Genomic DNA, 20,268 nt, shown 5'->3' with positions numbered 1-20,268 from the left:
AATGCTCTTAATAAATATTTTTTGAATGCTGCGTAGAATGACAATCCATTCATACAGCCATCAGAAGAAACCGCTATGGCAGAACAAACACTTTTTTCAAATATCAACAAGGCGAATCGCTTTCCTGTTTCAGAGGAAGAGAAGACACCAGCAGAGGGAGTAAAAGATTTAGCTCGACGAGTTCCTCAACCGATGAAGGTTGTTGTAGCGCGGAGGGCGATTTGGAGGAAGGTCCGAGCGGCGACGAGCTGCGCGAAGCACAGATCAAACTCGAAGAACACCGATTAGGCCTAGATCACGATATCAGTCAACGAATTGACAGCCAGATAGTCAATCGAAGATTAAGTGACTATCAACATCATTTTGATAACCCGCTTATGGATCCTATTGATCCACCCAATCGAACGACCTTGTTTATGGCGGGCGGCAGCGGTAGCTCGTCGTCGGAACTCTTCGAGTCCAGCTTTGATTCTGGCTGTCCGCCAGATTACACGGGGACGAATTGTTTTACGAGCAGTCTACCGTCTTGCACGCCACCGCCACCCAAGAGTCCATCCCCTATCACTGGTAGAATATCCCGGGTCTCTCAGGGACGTAGAGCATCTGACGGTGGACCTAGATTACTATTCTGTCAGCAGGGTATCGGCGACAGGCCGTCCAAGCAGAGAAGTATTCAAGGTGTGCATAGCGTTTGCTTTTTAATCATTTCCCGAGGACTCTGCGGTGACCTGTACAATAACACAGCGATAACTAACGTTTTCAGATTCAGGAAAAGCTCGAGGTCATTTGGATCTAGTCCATCTTAGGCCACCGTCCACACCACCCGATAATCAGCAGCAATTTAAGATGCGCGGCGATTCGGGCACGCAGCTGCAGCTTTTAGTGCAGCAGCGTATGTTACAGCAAAAGCGTAACTTGTATCATCGGCACAGAGCCGGTGGTAGTCCGACTCCGATTCCAGTTTCAACCACCGGAAGCGGCACCAGCAGACGCGCTGATCACGTACCGAGACAAGATAGCTACAAACTGGCGCAACGAACGCAAATCTTGCCGCCTCTCTCTCAAGGACATGTTGACAGAAACTTCGATAGAAACAGGAAACGGGACGAGGAAAGATGGAAGAGTCTACCATCCCGATTAGCAGCGGACTGCCAGTTGGCGGAGAGGTCGCTAATATGGAGCCAACAGGTAAATTCATAAAGAAGTTACAATGTAAGAATAGAGAGAATAGATGAGGCAAATGATTGAAACGACATGTACATAGCCGTTGGTAAATTTTTTTGCAATTGGACTGTGATTTCGACATTCTCTATTTAGCGGAAATAAAATTAATCAATACGTAATATGAAAAACTGATAAATCCTTGTACATAGTTCACTCAATGTAGAAGATAAGATTTTTATTGAAAGTATCTTGACATTATTGTAAATGCTTTGCACACATTTACAATAATGAACCAATGTACATAATGTTATTTAGTACCTATATAAAAAATGTTATTTAGTACCTGCGATTTATTAGCACAATTATTTATGTTAAATGCAAATAAATGATTATTTTTCTTTAATTTGGCAGTTATCTTTTATTCTAGTTTGCCTTATACTGCATGAAAACCAATCCTTGATATAAAATTACTATTTGTAATTAGTAATTTAAATATAAATGCAAGCCAAAAGAAGATATTTAATAAATGTCTAATTGTACAAAAATTATTATTGTATAATCATACGATTGATTCAATTTTTATATGCAACAAACAAATATCCCTCAAGTGCTACATATATTATTAGAATATAAATTTAGATTTTTGTATCTTCACATTTGTCGTATCAATGTAATTAAGCAATTATGTGTTTTTGTGTGCACACTCTTATATTCTATATAAAATACCTTATTATATAAAATTGGAGTGTGTCTCCCACAACGCTTTCATATTATTTTGCTTAGCACATTTTGTGTCCTTATGTGTATATAGATATAAAAAGATATAAGAAAAGAACTGAATTGTATGTGTACACCATGCCGCAGAAATATTAAAAATAACTGATGTAATATATAAAATATATTAGGTGGGCCTTAGCGGAGGCGCATCTTACTTACCACCGGGCAGTGTAGGTGGTTTCTTATGGCCCACTACAAGCAATCCACATTCAACCATCTTCGAAAATGTAGGGGATCCAATGGAATAAGCCCCTCCGCTCTATCGTTGTTAGTAATTATCTTGAGATCTTGCGTATGAAAAGCCAGTTGAATTACATAAACTATTGCTCTCGGCGGTATTCTCTCCTTTAGCAGTATTCCCTAGTCTTTCCACGTTGACTTTCATTAACATAGCTGCATATCATTTTGCATTGGATAGAGAGAAATGTTAAGATGTATATTATATGAAGAATTTAGTAAAACGCTCACTCTCTCATCTGTAATAATGATATACTTCTTTACATACTCAAGATCTCCGATTAAATGTACGGTACATGTTACTGAATGCCAAAGATTTACACTTGTGTGCTTTTATTAGTCCGAATAAACGTCGGTGCGAAGAAGGTTTGACTAAAATACTAAAAATTGTATAAAATGTTTCATATATAAGTTGTTTGCTACAATGCTGTTTTACGAAGTTATCGCTACTGTACTGTATGTCTCTCTGCATGGATAAATATATGCAGAATACGTATATATGGCATTAAAAAGGAAAAAGAAAAGTTTTTCATGCAGAGTAATCTTTGTCATACAGTAACACGTGTACCTGCCTTATTAAAATGACTGATCTTATCAGTCAAATATCCAATTATATCATAGACTGATAATTAAAGCGAAACACCAAGTTCAGTTGAAGAGTAAGTGGCATATGACTTGTCTTACAACATCCGCTATTGAGAATATAATGCGAAAAAGAGAAAAGAACTACGAAAAACTACTTTTTAATTAACAAGTTTGCGAATAGATTTACAAAGCTTAAAACCTATTCTTTTCTGCAATTGTTCATGTGTACAAAATAAATAACAGAATATATATCAATTACGCAATATAAGTCCTTAGAGGATGTTCTGTACTGCCAATAACCGAGAGAAATATATGAATGCTCAAATCGTCGGCGAGATATTATAAATATGTTGTAATGTAAGGTATAAAAAAACAAAATATCGACGACACACAAAAGACAAGACAATGTCAACAACATACTGACAATGAGATAGAATTAAAATTCATTTTTTCATAGTAAAGCAAAACAAGTACTATGCCACTTTCGCTTTTCCATTGATTTAATCAAAGAGTGGAAATAAGACGCGTGGATTAAAAGATCAGAACGTTATGTTTTCTCAATAAGCGTTCCACTGTACAAAATTAGAGACGTTTTTCTCTTCCACTCTTCATAATGGTGACTATAGGTGATAGAAAATAATAACAGAAAACAATAATATTAGCAGTAAACAATAATAACTAACGTGTATCACATAGAAGTGCTGCATTCTGAAAAAGATGTTTGAATAAATGATTTATGTGATCGATATATTTCCTACATAAACATAAGTTAACTATAATTTTGTATACGTTATCTCTTTCTAGAAATATTTATAGCCATATTGCATTAACAGCTGCACTACTTTTATACAGATGTCTTTCATAAACATTCACCCATACACTGTCTAAATACGATTTCTTTTAAACAGGATATTTTCTATTTCAATAGCTCTATTTTATGAGCTTTTTGCATGATTATAATTATTAGAAGATGTTGAAGAGAAACAATAATGATTACGAGACCGTTTGTACGTTTGATATGAATACAGCACTTAAAAAAAAAATATATACACATACATATATTATTAGAATCTAATAATCTAGTCAGTAGTAAGCAATACCGGCCGCGCACAACTGACAACGACTTTACTATTCGAATCTTTCGCCATTTTTTACCTGACAGAAAATAATCAAACTTCGCTCAAAAGTCATTTAATAAGTGAAACATAATTGTTAAGTTAGCCTAATAACAAACGGATTCATCGACACGCAAGATATCTATGAATCTCAGGAATTGAAAATCAATTTTGGCATTATTGAATTGTCTTTTTTGGACTTGTACAAGTCCTTTCGATTGCATAAGACGAAAGCCCGGTACAACGCAAACGTTGTGTTTTATAATAGCAATAAATTAATTTCACTTGTCCATTGGAACATTGCGCAAATTCAATTACACGATTCTCGCGGAAGATTTTGCGACAATTATATATGTGATATATACTATCGTTTTATAATGTATAAGCTGTTGTTTTAGAACAATATAATATGTTTAAGGATTATAATGGAAGTAATTATTTGCTATCAAGCACTGACTGCCATATAAAAAAGTTGTCATAAAAACAAACAACTGATCTGAGAGATAGATCGCTTATAATATATAAAATATAACAAATTCTGTTCTTCGTGCTCTTAGCAAAGTGCGTACATAATATCACTTTTAACAGTCATATACGATAGTAAGTAGTTACTTTTTGTAAAAATTGCAAAATTGTGAACGTATGTATACATGCGAGTTATAAATAAAACATATACAGACTGAAATTCATATTAATGTAGTTCTGCAACATGTTTAAGATTTTTATTTCGACATAGAAGAGAGAAAAATATACACATTTAAATATTAGAGAATCATAGATACTAAAAAGTAAAAACTTTTACAATGGTTTATTTGCATCAAAAATGTCACAACCTGTTTTGCTGGCATTGTCCTTAGCTTGTTGCCGCGTAAGCTTTTCGTAATCGCTAGGATTCAATGGCTCTCCATTCTCGGTCAACTGATTATTTGCAAAGTCTTCCTTTATTTTATTAGAATATACCGCATCGAACAAATCCTGTGCAGTAAATTCGGGTTCCGTAAAGTTTTCCACTCTGTACGACACATATGGTTTCAAAGTGAACCCTTCTAATGAAGGAACAATTAATTCAGGAACCATCTCTGGCACATGAACAAATTTACCATCTACTTTGCGTCCAGTATCTCTTACACCTCTCTCTATAATATTTATTGTAGTAATTAATATGTATTGATTTTATTATGTTATGTATATAATATATTCCTAATTTGTATATTATAAATTTATGTAAGTATCGAAAAATCGTAAAGATATATCGCAACCAATTTCTTTCCAAATTATTCAGTCTTTTTGCAATCTATTTTGTTATATATAAAGAATATGTTTTACGTGTGGAGTAAAATATCTTATTCGTGCTTGTATTTATTTATGAAACAATCTCATGAGAAAAAGTTATTCATGACACTAATCTAATGCTCAAAATAATAACATATTAAAATCAATAACTCACTATCTATTGGTATATCAGGATCTGGATTTTTCGCCTGTTGCTCTTTAAAGTTACGACTGCCACGTTTATTGTATAGTAAGAATTTTCGAAAATTTCGCTTCCCATGACAAATGCAGGAAGTCGCGATACCACGTCGCAGTATCATACACGAAGACGCCATCGATTTCTGCTGGTTTAAAAGAATTGATACCTTAATAAATACACTGGATCGAAACATAATTTAAGATATAATATAAAAAAGCTATTAATATTTTTTTTCAAGAATTGTATTTCTAACATAACCTAAGATCGTTTAAAAGTAACATTGTGTATTTTTGTTTGATCAAGTAAAAGCGCAAAAACATTCGATCGGCTCTGATTCCAGCCTCCTTACCTCTTATCAAGATATCCTGTGCACTAATAATACGGATAACACTCTTTTTAATTATTTCTTTTTTCGAAAATAAACACTGAATTAAAACTCATCCGACATTCAATATTCAATGATCTGAATGCTTTCTCTCTCTCTCTCTCTCTCTCTCTCTCTCTCTCTCTCTCAATCACAGCTGACATGCTAACACATGCGTTCCGTTTGACGCTCTAAGAGTTTCGAAGCACTTCTTGATTGAATATTGGAACGCAGCTTCAACCTCAAACCCTCAATCAAGCCTCAGTATTCAATACAGTTTGATAATATTTGGTAATCACGTTCAGTGTTCAGTCATTATCTCAAATTAGTTGTTGTTAACTGCGTCAAGTTCATTAGTAGTAATTAATAGACTCAACGCGTTACATCACGTATTATGTTATGTATATCCCAAACATCCTTCTAAAAGAAAAAAAATATATATAATAGACAATTATTTATCTGACAATATGGATTATCGTAGTCAGCAATTAATGAAAGATGATGTATTAGAAGCACAAAGCACATCCAAACCGAATATGTAAGTAAAATAAATAAATATATAAATATTCTTCCTGTATTTTTATCAAAGAAATTATCATAAAAGTATTAAATTTGTTTCAATATGTTTACATGATACAATTACATTCTATCACATACACATGACAGAAATGCATCTGCAAAAAGCTATAAGGAGAAAGATGTCATGTCTACAAGCTCCTCAGTGCCTAGGAAGCTCAAGGTGGAAATGCAAACACTGCAAATATCTGAAGAATCTGAGCAACAGCTTTACGACAGTCTTCTACATATTTATGGAAATGTAAATATATATTCCTACTTATTAAACAAATGCTGTTTTGTTGTTCCTTAATAGATACAATTCCTTAATTCTTTGCAGGATTTTAAACTTATTGACACTGCGGAGCTTGAAGAAAAAACATCAAATTTAGACAAACAGTACTGGATGGAACGAGGTAATTTAGTTGTCAAAGGAATAGTAGATTATTCTTCTAAAGATACCACACCGAAGACCCAGGACCAAATAACACAGCAATTTGCTACATCTAAATTAGAAAGTTATGGGTACTGTGTGTTTCAAAAATAATAATAATATATAAAAATAAAATAATAATATAATAATATTATTGTCCATCTCTTTGTATAATATAAAGGATATATTTCTTATTTATAGTTTCCATCTTTCACACTGTATACAAGCTTTAACGTATACAAAAAGCAATTTGGGAAAATCATTAGAACTATTATTTCGCAAATATTATGGAATTGAAAATATTCAAAAAAATAAAAACTCTGAAATTCCGGATGCTGCTGAATTATTGGAAAGACAACGAGAAGAAAAGGAGGCACTCGAATCGATTTATGGCGATGCGTTTAGTGAAAAAATAAAAAATAGCATTTGGATAGTACAATTAAAGTTAGATTATTTAACAAATAATAAAAAAATTACACAAGAAGTAAAAAAGCAAGATAAAAAAGTATGTCAATTTTTCATTCATAATAAATGCACATTTAAAGACAAATGCAGATTTCTACACCAATTACCACAGAAAGTATCCAATGTGCCAATTGTAGAAGATTCTTATTTCACGTTAGAGATAAGATTCCCTGAAGGTATTACACAATTAAATATATTAATTGAATTACATATTAATTATGTAGTTAATCATAATGTTGGAGAATTAATTTAAGAATAACATATGACATTGATTAATAAAATTATAAAGAATAACAATTTTTTTATTCCAATTATAGGATCTAAATATCCATACGAACCACCATATTTTTACTTTTACAAGAACAACGAAATATTTCCACGCATGAAATGCCTCAGAATAGCAAGAAGATTGTACAATGAAGCCTTACTTTTATCTCTTGACGGTATCCCGTCGATATTTTCTATAATTTCACTATTAGAAGATGAATATGATATGAAAACTTATTTGGATAAAGATAAGGAACAATTTTTGCATCAGTATGAGGCATTGTGTCCAAAGGAACAAGAAAAAGAAGAAGAACTCCCTAGTCATTACAAACTTGGTAGCACCAGTAAAAAAAACAGAGATAATATCTCTTGGGAACAGATTAGTGGGGAAGATGATTTGATAGAAAAAAAATTTATGGATAAACAAAAGAATCCCAATTATATGAGAATGCAGGAGGCACGAAAAAAATTGCCGGCATGGTCCAAGACAAATGAAATTTTAGAAACTGTATATGAAAATCAAGTTGTTATCATTTCTGGCGAAACTGGATGTGGCAAAAGCACTCAGGTACATTAAAGTGTTCTGTCATTAAATATGTACATATTAAAATAACAAAAAACAAAACCAAAAATTTCAATAAAAATGTTACAGGTACCACAGTTTATTTTAGATGAGTGGATTATTAATAGATCACAATTGAAGGATAAACCTCACATTAATATAATATGCACTCAACCACGAAGAATAAGTGCCATAGGGGTTGCAGAACGAGTAGCAGCTGAGAGAGACGAATCTATAGGAAATACCATTGGATATCAGATACGTTTGGAGAGCAAAATGTCTAGTAAAACACGACTAACATTTTGTACTATGGGAATACTATTGCAGAAGTTATCGGGGAATCTTGAGTTATCGGATGTGACTCATGTTATAGTCGACGAGGTGCATGAGAGAAGCGCCGATAGGTAAAATGCTTTATATTTCTCTTTCTTATTCTCTTTTTGATTTTTACTTATATATTATTCTTTTCTCCAGCGATTTCTTACTAATGCTTTTAAAGGAATTATTACCGAAAAGGCCGTCTTTAAAAATAATACTGATGAGCGCAACACTTAAAGCTGACACATTCTCTTCATACTTTGGAAAAGCACCAATTCTAAATATCCCGGGAAAAACTTTTTCAGTCGAGCAGATCTTTCTCGAAGATGCGCTCGAAAGAACAGGATATGTTCTCGAAGAAAATACTCAGTTCACTCGTAAGCTCAAGTGTGATTGGGATCAGTTTCAAACCGATCTGGAAATGGCTGATGTGAAAATCGGCGAATACGCTAATGCACCCAAAGAATCTATTAAGGACGAAAATTTGACATTGATGCAACTTGTTAGTAGATATCGTGGCTATTCCAAGCAGACATATAAAAATTTATACATTATGAATCAGGAAAAGATTAATTTTGAGTTAATAGAAAAGACTTTAGAATGGATTGCTTTCGGAGAACATGACTATCCCAAAACGGGTTCTATCTTAGTAAGCATTTTTATTTGCAATTCATGTCTGCTTATTTCTAATGCATAGTAATAATATTACATTTTTTTTGTACAATATTTTTAGGTATTCCTACCAGGCATGAACGATATTCTTGCATTGAAAGATCGATTACATAATAATAATAATTTCTCGCCAAACAATAAAGAATTTCTTATCATACCTCTGCATTCGAGTCTTTCTAATGAAGAGCAAAATCTTGTATTTAAGAAAACTGGAAAAGATGTTCGTAAAATCGTACTTAGCACGAATCTGGCTGAGACGTCTATAACTATAGATGATTGCGTATTCGTAATTGATTCGGGAAAGATCAAGGAAATGAGATTCAATTCGACTCAGAATATGGAAAGTTTAGAGACTTGCTGGATATCGCGAGCGAACGCTGTGCAAAGAATGGGTCGTTCTGGTCGAGTAATGCCTGGAGTGTGTATCCATTTGTATACCTCGCATAGGTATGTATTTTAGCACTCTTATCTCCTTGAACCTGATGTAACGCATAACACACATAATGACATGCATATATTTATTTTTGTAGATTTAAATATCATTTTGCGGCACAACCGATACCAGAAATACTAAGAGTTCCTCTGGAACCGCTACTTTTACATATTCAACTTATGCACAAAGGAAAAAAAGTGGATCTAAATGAGATATTGGGTAAGAAAATCTCTCTCTGTTTTTATTTACTCTGTATCTATTCACCATTGTTTATCACAGAAGTAATAATCTTTTTAAATTTTTGCCAATAGGGAAAGTGATAGAACCACCGACGATCGACAACATTACAAGTGCGATAATACGTTTGCAGGATGTCGGCGCCTTTAACTCGGAACGTGTATTAACACCGCTTGGTCATCATTTAGCCAAACTACCTGTAAATGTACGAATCGGTAAATTGATACTTTACGGTGCGATCTTTTGCTGCTTGGATTCCGCGCTTACTATCGCCGCGTGTTTATCGCACAAGAGTCCATTTAATGTACCAATGGATATGATCAATAAGGTTCAGCCCAAGAAGACATTTTACACGGCTGAGTCGGACCAATTAACCGTCCTCAACGCTTATAAGGTAGACATTAGACAAAGTTATTTCTAATTAATCTAATATAATTCTGTTTAAAAGACACATTATTTGTATAACTTTTGTTCTTTTGCAGAAATGGTTAGCCGCGTGTTCGCGCAGTGCTTATGCTGGCCGAGTATTCGCCTTTAAAAATTATTTATCCGTAAATGCATTGCATACTTTAGCGGATATAAAGTTTCAATTTTTGGAATTGTTAGTATCGATCGGTTTCGCGCCTATCGATTTACCCAAGAGACGACCCAAGATTGACAATATCTTAGAGATCACTGGAGTCGAATTAAATGTCAACAATGACAATTGCAAGCTATTGCAGGGTCTTCTCTGCGCGGCATTATATCCTAACATCGTAAAGGTTTTTACACCTGGAAAGTCATTCCAAGCGCAATCTACTGGCATGATACCAATGTCACCCAAACCAAACGAGTTGAAGTTCAGGACGAGACACGACGATTTTGTCAACATTCATCCATCATCTGTAAATTTTCACATTGGACATTTCACAAGTCCGTATTTAGTATTCCAGGAGAAGATCAAAACTAGCAAAGTTTTCATTAACGAAGTGTCCATGATCCCAATTTTGTCTTTAATATTATTCTCTAGTTATGAATTACGTACGGAAATGCATAATGGAAGATATATGCTTTCTCTGGATGATGGTTGGATTATGTTTGCGATAGAATCACATAACGTAAGATTACAATAATTGTGGTGAGAAAATAAAATGTTCATTTTTAATAGACATTACTTTGTTATAATATATTTTCAGGTGGGGCTACTCTTGCAAAGAATGAGAATAGAATTGGCAAAATTACTAGAACAAAAGATGCAAGATCCTCTATTGAATCTTTTAAACCATCAACAAGGCAAATCAATTATACATACAATTGTAAATATAGTAACAAAAGAATAGTCGAAAAAAAAAATAGTTATCACTACAAATGTTATATAGCAGAGTACATGAGGCCTTAAGAAAAAATAAATATTGTGTTATATATATGTTATGAAAAGAATTTTGATATAATTTATGCAGAAGCTGTGTCATGCTGACTAATATATATAGAACATTTTATTTTTTATTAAGGCGATATATCGACAAATAGCTTTTGAAGAAGCTAATGTTTTTAACTTTGGTAATTTGCAATAAACCAATTTACATTCAACTGCCAAGATCATATAAGTACATATAATTGAATAAAAAAAATATATATATGTTAACAAAAATTTTTACTTCTTTAAAATATAAAAATATAGTTCCTTAAAAAAAATTCTGAAGTATCTCTAAATTAATTATCTACTTTCTCTCATCTTTTCTTCAAGCGTCCACTTATTACTGCAATTTATTTTATGCGCGAACAAATATAACATATTACTCTTTATTTCTTAGCTGCATTTGGAAATCTTACCCATAGAATAGCAATTAATTAAATATTATTACTTTATTCTAGAGTAGAATTTCCGAAAGTATCTTTTATCATAATCAATTTTAATTTACTTCTATCCAAATCGGAACTAATCGCTGATCCGAGCACATATAGCGATAAAGCTGAAATCAGCTGACGCGTTAAATGGCTAAAATTATCTTCCACTTTTTCAAAATAAAGTTTATGCTTCTGCGTATTCTGTTTAAATACTTCAGTTATCCTGAATTCTTTTGCTACGTTTTTTTTTAATTCTAATTTATATCCGTCCTATAATATATTTTGATTAAAATAATTGTATAGTGAAATAAATAAAATAAATAATATTCTGCGCAGACGCTACCATATAAAAGCACTTTTAGATTAGTTTTGATTGGCCGCTTTCCGGAGACACAACCGTTGAGCATCGTCTTGTCAACACTCGACGTTAATTTGTTGGCTCTAGAAGTAAGAACCAATCACGTTCGACGTACTCAACGGTTGTCTCCTGAACGCATTTATTGAAACCCACATGGCACATGGCATATGAAACATGCCGATAATAATAGGTAATATAGTAGGTGTTGTGTGTTGGTCAAATCTTTAAAGAAGATTGCGGAATGGATTTCAACGATAGTCAATGTTCTGAAGAAAAAAGTCCAGTCAAAATGTCGAATATTTTTGAGCCGTTATCAGAGCCTTTGATAACAATTCCTGATGCGAAATACGGTAATGATTTGCTGTTCAAAATCTCAATTTATTCCACGTTAATCAGTATTATTCTGTAAATAAATTGGAAAGAACTATTGTGATAATTAACCATAATTGATATGATTCTTTGACAAAATATATCGCATATTGTGTAAATCGATACTAAAAACCGTATACAGAAATATATAATCTTAACAAATTTTGATCTAATTTGAAAGATTGCAATAAAATTATATTTTGCATTTGTTTGACAGAAAATGGTAAAATATCTTCTCTTAGCATAATTGCTTTGGAATATAGTTCTAATTCGGATGTGGAGGAAATAGAAGCAGATACTAACAAAACTGAAAATCAAAACATTACGCCAATTGCCAACAAAGAAAATGAAAAAAAAGAAATTGAAAAGAAACAGACTTTGCAACAGTACCGTACAATTGAAGAAATTGCTTTGGAATATAGTTCTAATTTGGATGTGGAGGAGATAGAAGCAGATACTAACAAAATTGAAAATCAAAACACTATGCCAATTGCCAAAAAAGAAAATGTAAAGAAACAGATCTTGCAGCAGTACCGTACAATTGAAGAAATTGCTTTGGAATGTAATTCTAATTCAGATGTGGAGGAGATAGAAGCAGATACTAACAAAACTGAAAATCAAAACACTATGTCAATTGCCAACAAAGAAAATGAAAAGAAAGAAATCGAAAAGAAACAGACCTTGCAACAGTACCGTACAATTGAAGAATTTGCTTTGGAATATAGTTCTAATTCGGATGTGGAGGAGATAGAAGCAGCTACTAACAAAACTGAAAATCAAAACACTATGCCAAATGCCAACAAAGAAAATGAAAAAAAAGAAATCGAAAAGGAACAGACCTTGCAGCAGTACCGTACAATTGAAGAAAATATATTATCTTCTTGTGATGAAACTGACAGCGAAGACGACTCTAGTAGCAGTTGCGATAGCAGTAGCAGCAGTAGTACTAATAATGACAGTAGCAGCAGTGATAGTGATTCAGATGATATTACTAGTACCAATAATAACAAGTACTATTACATTTCTATAAGAATAAGATTGACATATACATTTAATATTTTTTTTTTAATAAATAGAAATGAAAAACACATGATATATATTTTCAGAAAAAAGAAAGGAAATAAAGCTGGCATAATAAAGAAGAAAAGACAAATAGAAAACGAGTTTAATGATCTTCCACCAATAGAAGATTTAAAGATCAGTGTTCCTGAAGTCTTGTGTGATATTCTGGGCAAGGTAATCAATATAACAAACATAATTCTATAAAACTAAACGTACACAAATGTAGAAACTTGTAAAATAAGTTAATATCGTAAAAGCAATCATAATTTCTACATGTTTAAAATTTATATTTTTGTCACTGAACAATCCAGATTGACAAGGTAGTGGAACAATTGGTAATTGTAAAACCGAATTCTGATAAGCCTACACTCCACATCGATACAGTTTTATTTGTAGAGAAAGGAGAAAGAGCACTAGGCAAAATATTAGATGTGTTCGGCCCTGTAAGCGAACCAAACTACTGCATTCGCTTCAATAGCCCTGAACACATACAGGAAAGCAATATTAAAGTGGGCATGTCAGTTTATTATTGTCCAAATACACAATACACGTCACTCATCTTTCTACACGAGTTACACAAGTCAGTATTCTGATAAATATGCACGTTATGCATGATTGTGACATACTCAATGAACAATCTCCCGCAGAATGAAAAGTTATGACGCGGTGGTCGATGACGAGCCGGCATTTTCGGATGACGAGGAAGAGCGAGCTTACTACGAGATGCTGAAGCAGAAAAATAACAAAGACAGTTCCGATGGTAGCACATCACGGAAACGACAACGTATGTCGAGTGAGTATTTCTCAAGCTGGTTAATATAATTAAATGACTGAATAATTACTATAAATCGTTCTTCAGGTTTTACTCAAGATAAGCCAACAGCTGAATGGCAATCAAATCATCCATGGAACAGAAATGCCAAATTTCAGAAAAACCAGACTAAGGGGCAACAACTATTGAAAAATAACAGTCATTTTAATCTATCACAATATAGACCATATTCCTATAACGATTCTTGGATGCAATATCAGCATCAAAATAATATGCATTGGCCGCCTGTCCCAAGAAATATGCATCCTATTTTTAACAGATCAAACGCGGAGTACAGGCCACCGTTTAATGAGTCAGGTTTGCCGCAATATGGCAATTACAATTCGAATAACTCTGGTGATGGGAAACAATATTTTCAAGGTGCTACACCGAACTCTCAATGCAATAACATGCAACCCCAATACTCTAGAATTCCATTCGATGCTCCTCCGAGATTTAATCCTATGTTCCCTCCTTCCTTACCAATGAGTTATTCTCAACTCCCCAACGCATCATTTTCATATATAGATATGTCTTATCCAATTTCTGTGCGACCACATACGAATGCCCTTTGGCCGTCTTTACCACCTCCTCCACCTCCTTCGAAAGATTCAATGACAATTGATTGAGATTCTATTTTAATATAATTTAAGTAGTATTGTCTTTATATTCTTTGTACATTCATATAAGCTTAGATCAATTTCTAAATGATTGTAAATAAAAGATAAGTTTATATACAAATATTCTGTGATAAACATGGAAATAAAAATAATAATTAAATTTATTTATCAGATGAAGAATGACATTTGTTTATAGTCATTAATCATTTGTTATATTAGTTATTAGAAAATTATCATTTTTCAGTTTATTTACAGCAGGCTCTTCTAATCTCTGTTCTGCTATCGCAATATCATTCTTTATCTCTTTGATAAGTTCCTCTGGAAGAATAAGTAATATAAAATCACACACGCAGTAATTATCAAATTATGCAAGAATGGTCATTTATTTACATATATAATATCACTACTATATTTTACCTAGAGAAGAGAAATCCTTTTCTGGTCGTATATATCCAGTAATTATCACTTTGATCTTTTCGCCATAAAAGTCATTGTGGGATTTATGTAGCAGATGAACTTCCTGCAAACAAAATATACTATATTTAAATTATGATAACAGTAAGATATTAAACATTTAAGATATAATTTTGGAATTTTAATCAATGAGAATTCCAATTTTTTAAAATATTATTTCTCGCACCATTGATTTCTTCTCATTCTTGTAATACGGATTCCAGCCTATGCTGGTGACCATTTTATAAACTTGTCCACGCAAGGAAGCCCAGCCATAATAAACACCGGTATCTAAATCTTTCGGCAAACCATTGACCACAGATTCTGGGAAATTAGCTGATGTAGTTATGAAAAAAAGCAAAACTTTTATTAATTTTTTTTATACACTTTAAGTTCCAAATAAATAAATTTTAATTGTGAACAGCAATAGCAATATCTCAATTAAACACGGCGCCATTGATATAAGATACATGGAGTGATATACGCATATATTTAAATATATTGATTTTTTAAACATTTAGTCTAAAAAATATAAAATAAGAGATTAATTGCTATTAATGTTCAATTAAAAATTCTAAAAATGCATAAAAAAATGTTTTTTCGAATAAAATATATATTTTTTAAAATCATGAAGGCATAAAGTGCAGAAAGTGCAATTAAGGGAGATAGATCTATCGATTCAAAAATTGTGTAAATACATATAGGTATGACTTGTTGTGAAAAATCCTAACCTATAGCAAAGCTACGATACGAACTTTTGCCAATTGTTGATTATAAGATCGAGTTTCACCTTGAGCATTTGAAGTTGAAGAGTGGGGAACGTCGGTTCCTTAGACTCGAGAGCCACCGATTTGATGTAATTGTGCCGATTCATTTGCAGAGATTTTCGCTTCGAGATTGGACATGTTGAGTTATGCTTGTTTTATCCGATGATTTCCAATTGATTAAATTCACTGAAGAGAGAGTGTCCGATGAGCCGTGCGTCTCCGAGGGTGAGAAAGAGAGGTCCGTATCCCGCGCCCGAGACTCACAAGATGTGGTTGAGAGGGCGAGCCAAAGCACAGCGTGGCCACGGGAGCGGGAGAGAACGCCCTACGTATCGTAGAGATCCGTTGCCGAGCGTCCGAGTCCGTCCGAGTCCATCCGAGCGTCGCCGAACACGTACGAACTGGCGAGCGTGACGGAAGTCGGAGAGCAAGAGAGAGAGCACGACGCGGATCGTTCTCAAACTTTCGCTGGTAGCACGTGGAAGGCACACTGGCACACACGCGGTTCTCTTAGTCCGCGCACAGAGATGTTTGTTGCCGCACCCACTGATCCGGCTCGAAGGACCAAAAGTCAGTTTTGTGTTTCTTGTGAAGAAACTGACAGCGAAGACGACTGTAGTAGCAGTTGCGATAGCAGTAGCAGCAGTAGTACTAATAATGACAGTAGCAGCAGTGATAGCGATTCAGATGATATTACTAGTACCAATAATAACAAGTACTATTACATTTCTATAAGAATAAGATTGACATATACATTTAATATTTTTTTTAATAAATAAAAATGAAAAACACATGATATATATTTTCAGAAAAAAGAAAGGAAATAAAGCTGGCATAATAAAGAAGAAAAGACAAATAGAAAACGAGTTTAATGATCTTCCATCAATAGAAGATTTAAAGATCAGTGTTCCTGAAGTCTTGTGTGATATTCTGGGCAAGGTAATCAATATAACATACAAACATAATTCTATAAAACTAAACGTACACAAATGTAGAAACTTGTAAAATAAGTTAATATCGTAAAAGCAATCATAATTTCTACATGTTTAAAATTTATATTTTTATGTTACTGAACAATCCAGATTGACAAGGTAGTGGAACAATTGGTAATTGTAAAACCGAATTCTGGTAAGCCTACACTCCACATCGATACAGTTTTATTTGTAGAGAAAGGAGAAAGAGCACTAGGCAAAATATTAGATGTGTTCGGTCCTGTAAGCGAACCAAACTACTGCATTCGCTTCAATAGCCCTGAACACATACAGGAAAGCAATATTAAAGAGGGCATGTCAGTTTATTATTGTCCAAATACACAATACACGTCACTCATTTTTCTACACGAGTTACACAAGTCAGTATTCTAATAAATATACACGTTATGCATGATTGTGACATACTCAATGAACAATCTTCCGCAGAATGAAAAGTTATGACGCGGTGGTCGATGACGAGCCGGCATTTTCGGATGACGAGGAAGAGCGAGCTTACTACGAGATGCTGAAGCAGAAAAATAACAAAGACAGTTCCGATGGTAGCACATCACGGAAACGACAACGTATGTCGAGTGAGTATTTCTCAAGCTGGTTAATACAATTAAATGACTGAATAATTACTATAAATCGTTCTTCAGGTTTTACTCAAGATAAGCCAACAGCTGAATGGCAATCAAATCATCCATGGAACAGAAATGCCAAATTTCAGAAAAACCAGACTAAGGGGCAACAACTATTGAGAAATAACAGTCATTTTAATCTATCACAATATAGACCATATTCCTATAACGATTCTTGGATGCAATATCAATATCAAAATAATATGCATTGGCCGCCTGTCCCAAGAAATATGCATCCTATTTTTAACAGATCAAACGCGGAGTACAGGCCATCGTTTAATGAGTCAGGTTTACCGCAATATGGCAATTACAATTCGAATAACTCTGGTGATGGGAAACAATATTTTCAAGGTGCTACACCGAATTCTCAATGCAATAACATGCAACCCCAATACTCTAGAATTCCATTCGGTGCTCCTCCGAGATTTAATCCTATGTTCCCTCCTTCCTTACCGATAAGCTATCCTCAACTTTCCAACGCATCATTTTCATGTATAGATATGTCTTATCCAATTTCTGTACAACCACATACGAATGCACTTTGGCCGTCTTTACCACCTCCTCCACCTCCTTCGAAAGATTCAATGACCATTGATTTTAATATAATTTAAGTAGTCATGTCTTTATATTCTTTGTACATTCATATAAGCTTAGATCAATTTCTAAATGATTGTAAATAAAAGATAAGTTTATATACAAATATTCTGTGATAAACATGGAAATAAAAATAATAATTAAATTTATTTATCAGATGAAGAATGACATTTGTTTATAGTCATTAATCATTTGTTATATTAGTTATTAAAAAATTATCATTTTTCAGTTTATTTACAACAGGCTCTTCTAATCTCTGTTCTGCTATCGCAATATCATTCTTTATCTCTTTGATAAGTTCCTCTGGAAGAATAAGTAATATAAAATCACACACGCAGTAATTATCAAATTATGCAAGAATGGTAATTTATTTACATATATAATATCACTACTATATTTTACCTAGAGAAGAGAAATCCTTTTCTGGTCGTATATATCCAGTAATTATCACTTTGATCTTTTCGCCATAAAAGTCATTGTGGAATTTATGTAGCAGATGAACTTCCTGCAAACAAAATATACTATATTTAAATTATGATAACAGTAAGATATTAAACATTTAAGATATAATTTTGGAATTTTAATCAATGAGAATTCCAATTTTTTAAAATATTATTTCTCGCACCATTGATTTCTTCTCATTCTTGTAATACGGATTCCAGCCTATGCTGGTGACCATTTTATAAACTTGTCCACGCAAGGAAGCCCAGCCATAATAAACACCGGTATCTAAATCTTTCGGCAAACCATTGACCACAGATTCTGGGAAATTAGCTGATGTAGTTATGAAAAAAAGCAAAACTTTTATTAATTTTTTTTATACACTTTAAGTTCCAAATAAATAAATTTTAATTGTGAACAGCAATAGCAATATCTCAATTAAACACGGCGCCATTGATATAAGATACATAAGTGATATACGCATATATTTAAATATATTCTGATTTTTCAAACATTTAATCTAAAAAATATAAAATAAGAGATTAATTGCTATTAATGTTCAATTAAAAATTCTAAAAATGCATTAGAAAAAATGGTTTTTCGAATAAAATATATATTTTTCAAAATCGTGAAGAAAGCATAAAGTGTAGAAAGTGCAATTAAGGGAGATAGATCTATCGATTCAAAAATTGTGTAAATACATATAGGTATGACTTGTTGTGAAAAATCCTAACCTGTAGCAAGGCTACAGGTTTCGAACAATACCGTATATATAACGCGAACATTAGTTGCAATGTAAATAAAGAAGCAAAATTAAAATGTGCCCGTGAAAACTGTTCGATTCCGATTTTCTAACAGCAAAGAGAGATGAATTGCTACATGTCATTATACCTGTCTTGTTATTTAATATCGGTGTAACATTAATTAATACTAGCGTAGTATTTTTTTTTTTTCTTTAAGGGTCAAATCATTTTGATTACAATACGCATTTTAACGATAATCGATGCACTCTCGTCCTGAAGAAAGGATACCTGTCGGGATGCCGAGCGCTTTGGAACCTCTCCCGAAGCCCTTAATGACAGTTCCTGACACGAAGTACGGTAATGCTTTGCTGCCCATAACTTTCCTTTATTCCACACTAATCGATACTAATCCGCAGATAAGTCTGCAAAAGCTGTTGAGATAAACTAAAATGATAATAATAATATGACGTGGCATATCCTCATAGGACATATCGCGTGTTGTGTTAACCGATACTAGGTCTCATATTTTTGCAAATGTGTATCATATAAACTATGAACAGTAGTCAACAAATCTTAATCTATCCTGAAACATTATAATATTTGGAAAATATATCTTTTTTACAGAGTAAATTTATAACAAAAGATTAGCATTAGTTGCAATTTTTTTATTTTTAATATTAAAATTTGCAGATAAAAATTACTAAATAAAAGATAATAGTTTAATATCTTTAATAGTCTGATATGTCTAATCTGATATCTAATAGCATAACATTATATGTCAACGCCATTTTGTGAGCGTCTTTAATTGTTAAAAATTGTAAACAAAATACACACCGCACATGCATACACTCTCTGCTCAAGAAAAAAGAACTATCTACAGATGCAATGAAAAATATTTTACTGTTGCAATTTAAGCTATTTTAAAAATTTTAAATATCAATCATATTGAAATATTA

At 33.0% G+C, this 20,268-nt stretch overlaps 7 protein-coding genes across 10 annotated transcripts in view; 4 read left to right on the top strand and 3 right to left on the bottom strand.

Annotated features, from left to right (window-relative positions):
* The window catches only part of LOC138935919 (serine/threonine-protein kinase SIK2), a 31,198-nt gene extending 26,650 nt beyond the window's left edge, over positions 1–4,548 (top strand). For all 3 annotated transcript variants that reach the window (XM_070300897.1, XM_070300896.1, XM_070300898.1), the window contains 3 exons: positions 134–678; positions 764–1,188; positions 2,070–4,548. In XM_070300897.1, the coding sequence (XP_070156998.1) occupies positions 134–678; positions 764–1,188; positions 2,070–2,189 (1,090 nt within the window). In that variant the 3' untranslated portion in view covers positions 2,190–4,548. The remainder of the gene's footprint in view (positions 1–133; positions 679–763; positions 1,189–2,069) is intronic.
* A 37-nt stretch (positions 4,549–4,585) lies between these two features.
* Positions 4,586–6,032, bottom strand: Mrpl41 (mitochondrial ribosomal protein L41). 2 transcript variants are annotated; one of them, XM_070300900.1, is made up of 3 exons: positions 5,699–6,032; positions 5,326–5,494; positions 4,586–5,014 (listed from the first exon to the last, which is right to left on the bottom strand). In XM_070300900.1, the coding sequence occupies exons 2-3, from the start codon at positions 5,483–5,485 to the stop codon at positions 4,677–4,679; spliced, it is 498 nt and encodes a 165-aa protein (XP_070157001.1). In that variant the 5' UTR covers positions 5,486–5,494; positions 5,699–6,032; the 3' UTR covers positions 4,586–4,676. The 2 variants fall into 2 exon arrangements, with proteins under 2 accessions (XP_070157001.1, XP_070157000.1); XM_070300899.1 differs by having other exon boundaries at positions 5,326–5,491; positions 5,699–6,030.
* Positions 5,906–11,262, top strand: LOC138935918 (putative ATP-dependent RNA helicase DHX57). The gene is made up of 12 exons (XM_070300895.1): positions 5,906–6,251; positions 6,380–6,530; positions 6,609–6,793; positions 6,903–7,342; positions 7,484–8,001; positions 8,086–8,399; positions 8,470–8,962; positions 9,047–9,432; positions 9,516–9,637; positions 9,730–10,049; positions 10,138–10,752; positions 10,831–11,262. The coding sequence occupies exons 1-12, from the start codon at positions 6,181–6,183 to the stop codon at positions 10,972–10,974; spliced, it is 3,759 nt and encodes a 1,252-aa protein (XP_070156996.1). The 5' UTR covers positions 5,906–6,180; the 3' UTR covers positions 10,975–11,262.
* Positions 11,263–11,874: 612 nt separating this feature from the next.
* LOC138935427 (H/ACA ribonucleoprotein complex non-core subunit NAF1-like) lies at positions 11,875–14,859 on the top strand. The gene is made up of 6 exons (XM_070299998.1): positions 11,875–12,190; positions 12,427–13,219; positions 13,316–13,445; positions 13,583–13,851; positions 13,919–14,064; positions 14,131–14,859. Exons 1-6 carry the CDS (start codon positions 12,082–12,084, stop codon positions 14,709–14,711), a joined length of 2,028 nt encoding a protein of 675 aa, XP_070156099.1. The 5' UTR covers positions 11,875–12,081; the 3' UTR covers positions 14,712–14,859.
* Positions 13,634–16,288, bottom strand: LOC138935430 (riboflavin kinase-like). The gene is made up of 5 exons (XM_070300001.1): positions 15,946–16,288; positions 15,343–15,491; positions 15,120–15,222; positions 14,114–15,020; positions 13,634–13,997 (listed from the first exon to the last, which is right to left on the bottom strand). Exons 2-4 carry the CDS (start codon positions 15,394–15,396, stop codon positions 14,902–14,904), a joined length of 276 nt encoding a protein of 91 aa, XP_070156102.1. The 5' UTR covers positions 15,397–15,491; positions 15,946–16,288; the 3' UTR covers positions 13,634–13,997; positions 14,114–14,901.
* Positions 16,289–16,294: 6 nt separating this feature from the next.
* On the top strand, positions 16,295–18,264 carry LOC138935428 (H/ACA ribonucleoprotein complex non-core subunit NAF1). The gene is made up of 5 exons (XM_070299999.1): positions 16,295–16,637; positions 16,732–16,861; positions 17,005–17,273; positions 17,341–17,486; positions 17,553–18,264. Exons 1-5 carry the CDS (start codon positions 16,450–16,452, stop codon positions 18,143–18,145), a joined length of 1,326 nt encoding a protein of 441 aa, XP_070156100.1. The 5' UTR covers positions 16,295–16,449; the 3' UTR covers positions 18,146–18,264.
* Positions 17,210–19,815, bottom strand: Rfk (Riboflavin kinase). Its single transcript, XM_070300000.1, has 4 exons — positions 19,601–19,815; positions 18,754–18,902; positions 18,531–18,633; positions 17,210–18,431 (listed from the first exon to the last, which is right to left on the bottom strand). The coding sequence occupies exons 1-4, from the start codon at positions 19,686–19,688 to the stop codon at positions 18,313–18,315; spliced, it is 459 nt and encodes a 152-aa protein (XP_070156101.1). The 5' UTR covers positions 19,689–19,815; the 3' UTR covers positions 17,210–18,312.
* Between the last annotated feature and the right edge of the window lie 453 nt (positions 19,816–20,268).

The sequence above is a fragment of the Polyergus mexicanus genome, unplaced genomic scaffold (genome assembly GCF_030449975.1).
Source record: "Polyergus mexicanus isolate NDT 795.1 unplaced genomic scaffold, iyPolMexi1.0 SCAF_8, whole genome shotgun sequence".
In the NCBI taxonomy this organism is placed as follows: Eukaryota; Metazoa; Arthropoda; class Insecta; order Hymenoptera; family Formicidae; genus Polyergus; species Polyergus mexicanus.
The sequence above is the reverse complement of the archived record's forward strand: the minus strand, read 5'-3'. Positions and strand labels throughout refer to the sequence as shown.

Coding starts and splice junctions, on each gene's coding strand:
- Mrpl41 (XM_070300900.1), bottom strand. CDS start 5,485: ATGGCGTCTTCGTGTATGATACTGCGACGTGGTATCGCGACTTCCTGC. Junction 5,015..5,325: donor TCCTGATATACCAATAGATA/GTGAGTTATTGA, acceptor TAAATATTATAG/AGAGAGGTGTAAGAGATACT.
- LOC138935430 (XM_070300001.1), bottom strand. CDS start 15,396: ATGGTCACCAGCATAGGCTGGAATCCGTATTACAAGAATGAGAAGAAA. Junction 15,223..15,342: donor AGAATGAGAAGAAATCAATG/GTGCGAGAAATA, acceptor TTTTGTTTGCAG/GAAGTTCATCTGCTACATAA. Junction 15,021..15,119: donor AAAGGATTTCTCTTCTCTAG/GTAAAATATAGT, acceptor TTATTCTTCCAG/AGGAACTTATCAAAGAGATA.
- LOC138935918 (XM_070300895.1), top strand. CDS start 6,181: ATGGATTATCGTAGTCAGCAATTAATGAAAGATGATGTATTAGAAGCA. Junction 6,252..6,379: donor AGCACATCCAAACCGAATAT/GTAAGTAAAATA, acceptor TACACATGACAG/AAATGCATCTGCAAAAAGCT. Junction 8,400..8,469: donor CATGAGAGAAGCGCCGATAG/GTAAAATGCTTT, acceptor TCTTTTCTCCAG/CGATTTCTTACTAATGCTTT.
- Rfk (XM_070300000.1), bottom strand. CDS start 19,688: ATGGGCAGCAAAGCATTACCGTACTTCGTGTCAGGAACTGTCATTAAG. Junction 18,903..19,600: donor AGCGCTCGGCATCCCGACAG/GTATCCTTTCTT, acceptor TAACTACATCAG/CTAATTTCCCAGAATCTGTG. Junction 18,432..18,530: donor AAAGGATTTCTCTTCTCTAG/GTAAAATATAGT, acceptor TTATTCTTCCAG/AGGAACTTATCAAAGAGATA.
- LOC138935427 (XM_070299998.1), top strand. CDS start 12,082: ATGGATTTCAACGATAGTCAATGTTCTGAAGAAAAAAGTCCAGTCAAA. Junction 13,852..13,918: donor TTTCTACACGAGTTACACAA/GTCAGTATTCTG, acceptor AATCTCCCGCAG/AATGAAAAGTTATGACGCGG. Junction 14,065..14,130: donor GAAACGACAACGTATGTCGA/GTGAGTATTTCT, acceptor ATCGTTCTTCAG/GTTTTACTCAAGATAAGCCA.
- LOC138935428 (XM_070299999.1), top strand. CDS start 16,450: ATGTTTGTTGCCGCACCCACTGATCCGGCTCGAAGGACCAAAAGTCAG. Junction 16,862..17,004: donor TGTGTGATATTCTGGGCAAG/GTAATCAATATA, acceptor TGAACAATCCAG/ATTGACAAGGTAGTGGAACA. Junction 17,274..17,340: donor TTTCTACACGAGTTACACAA/GTCAGTATTCTA, acceptor AATCTTCCGCAG/AATGAAAAGTTATGACGCGG.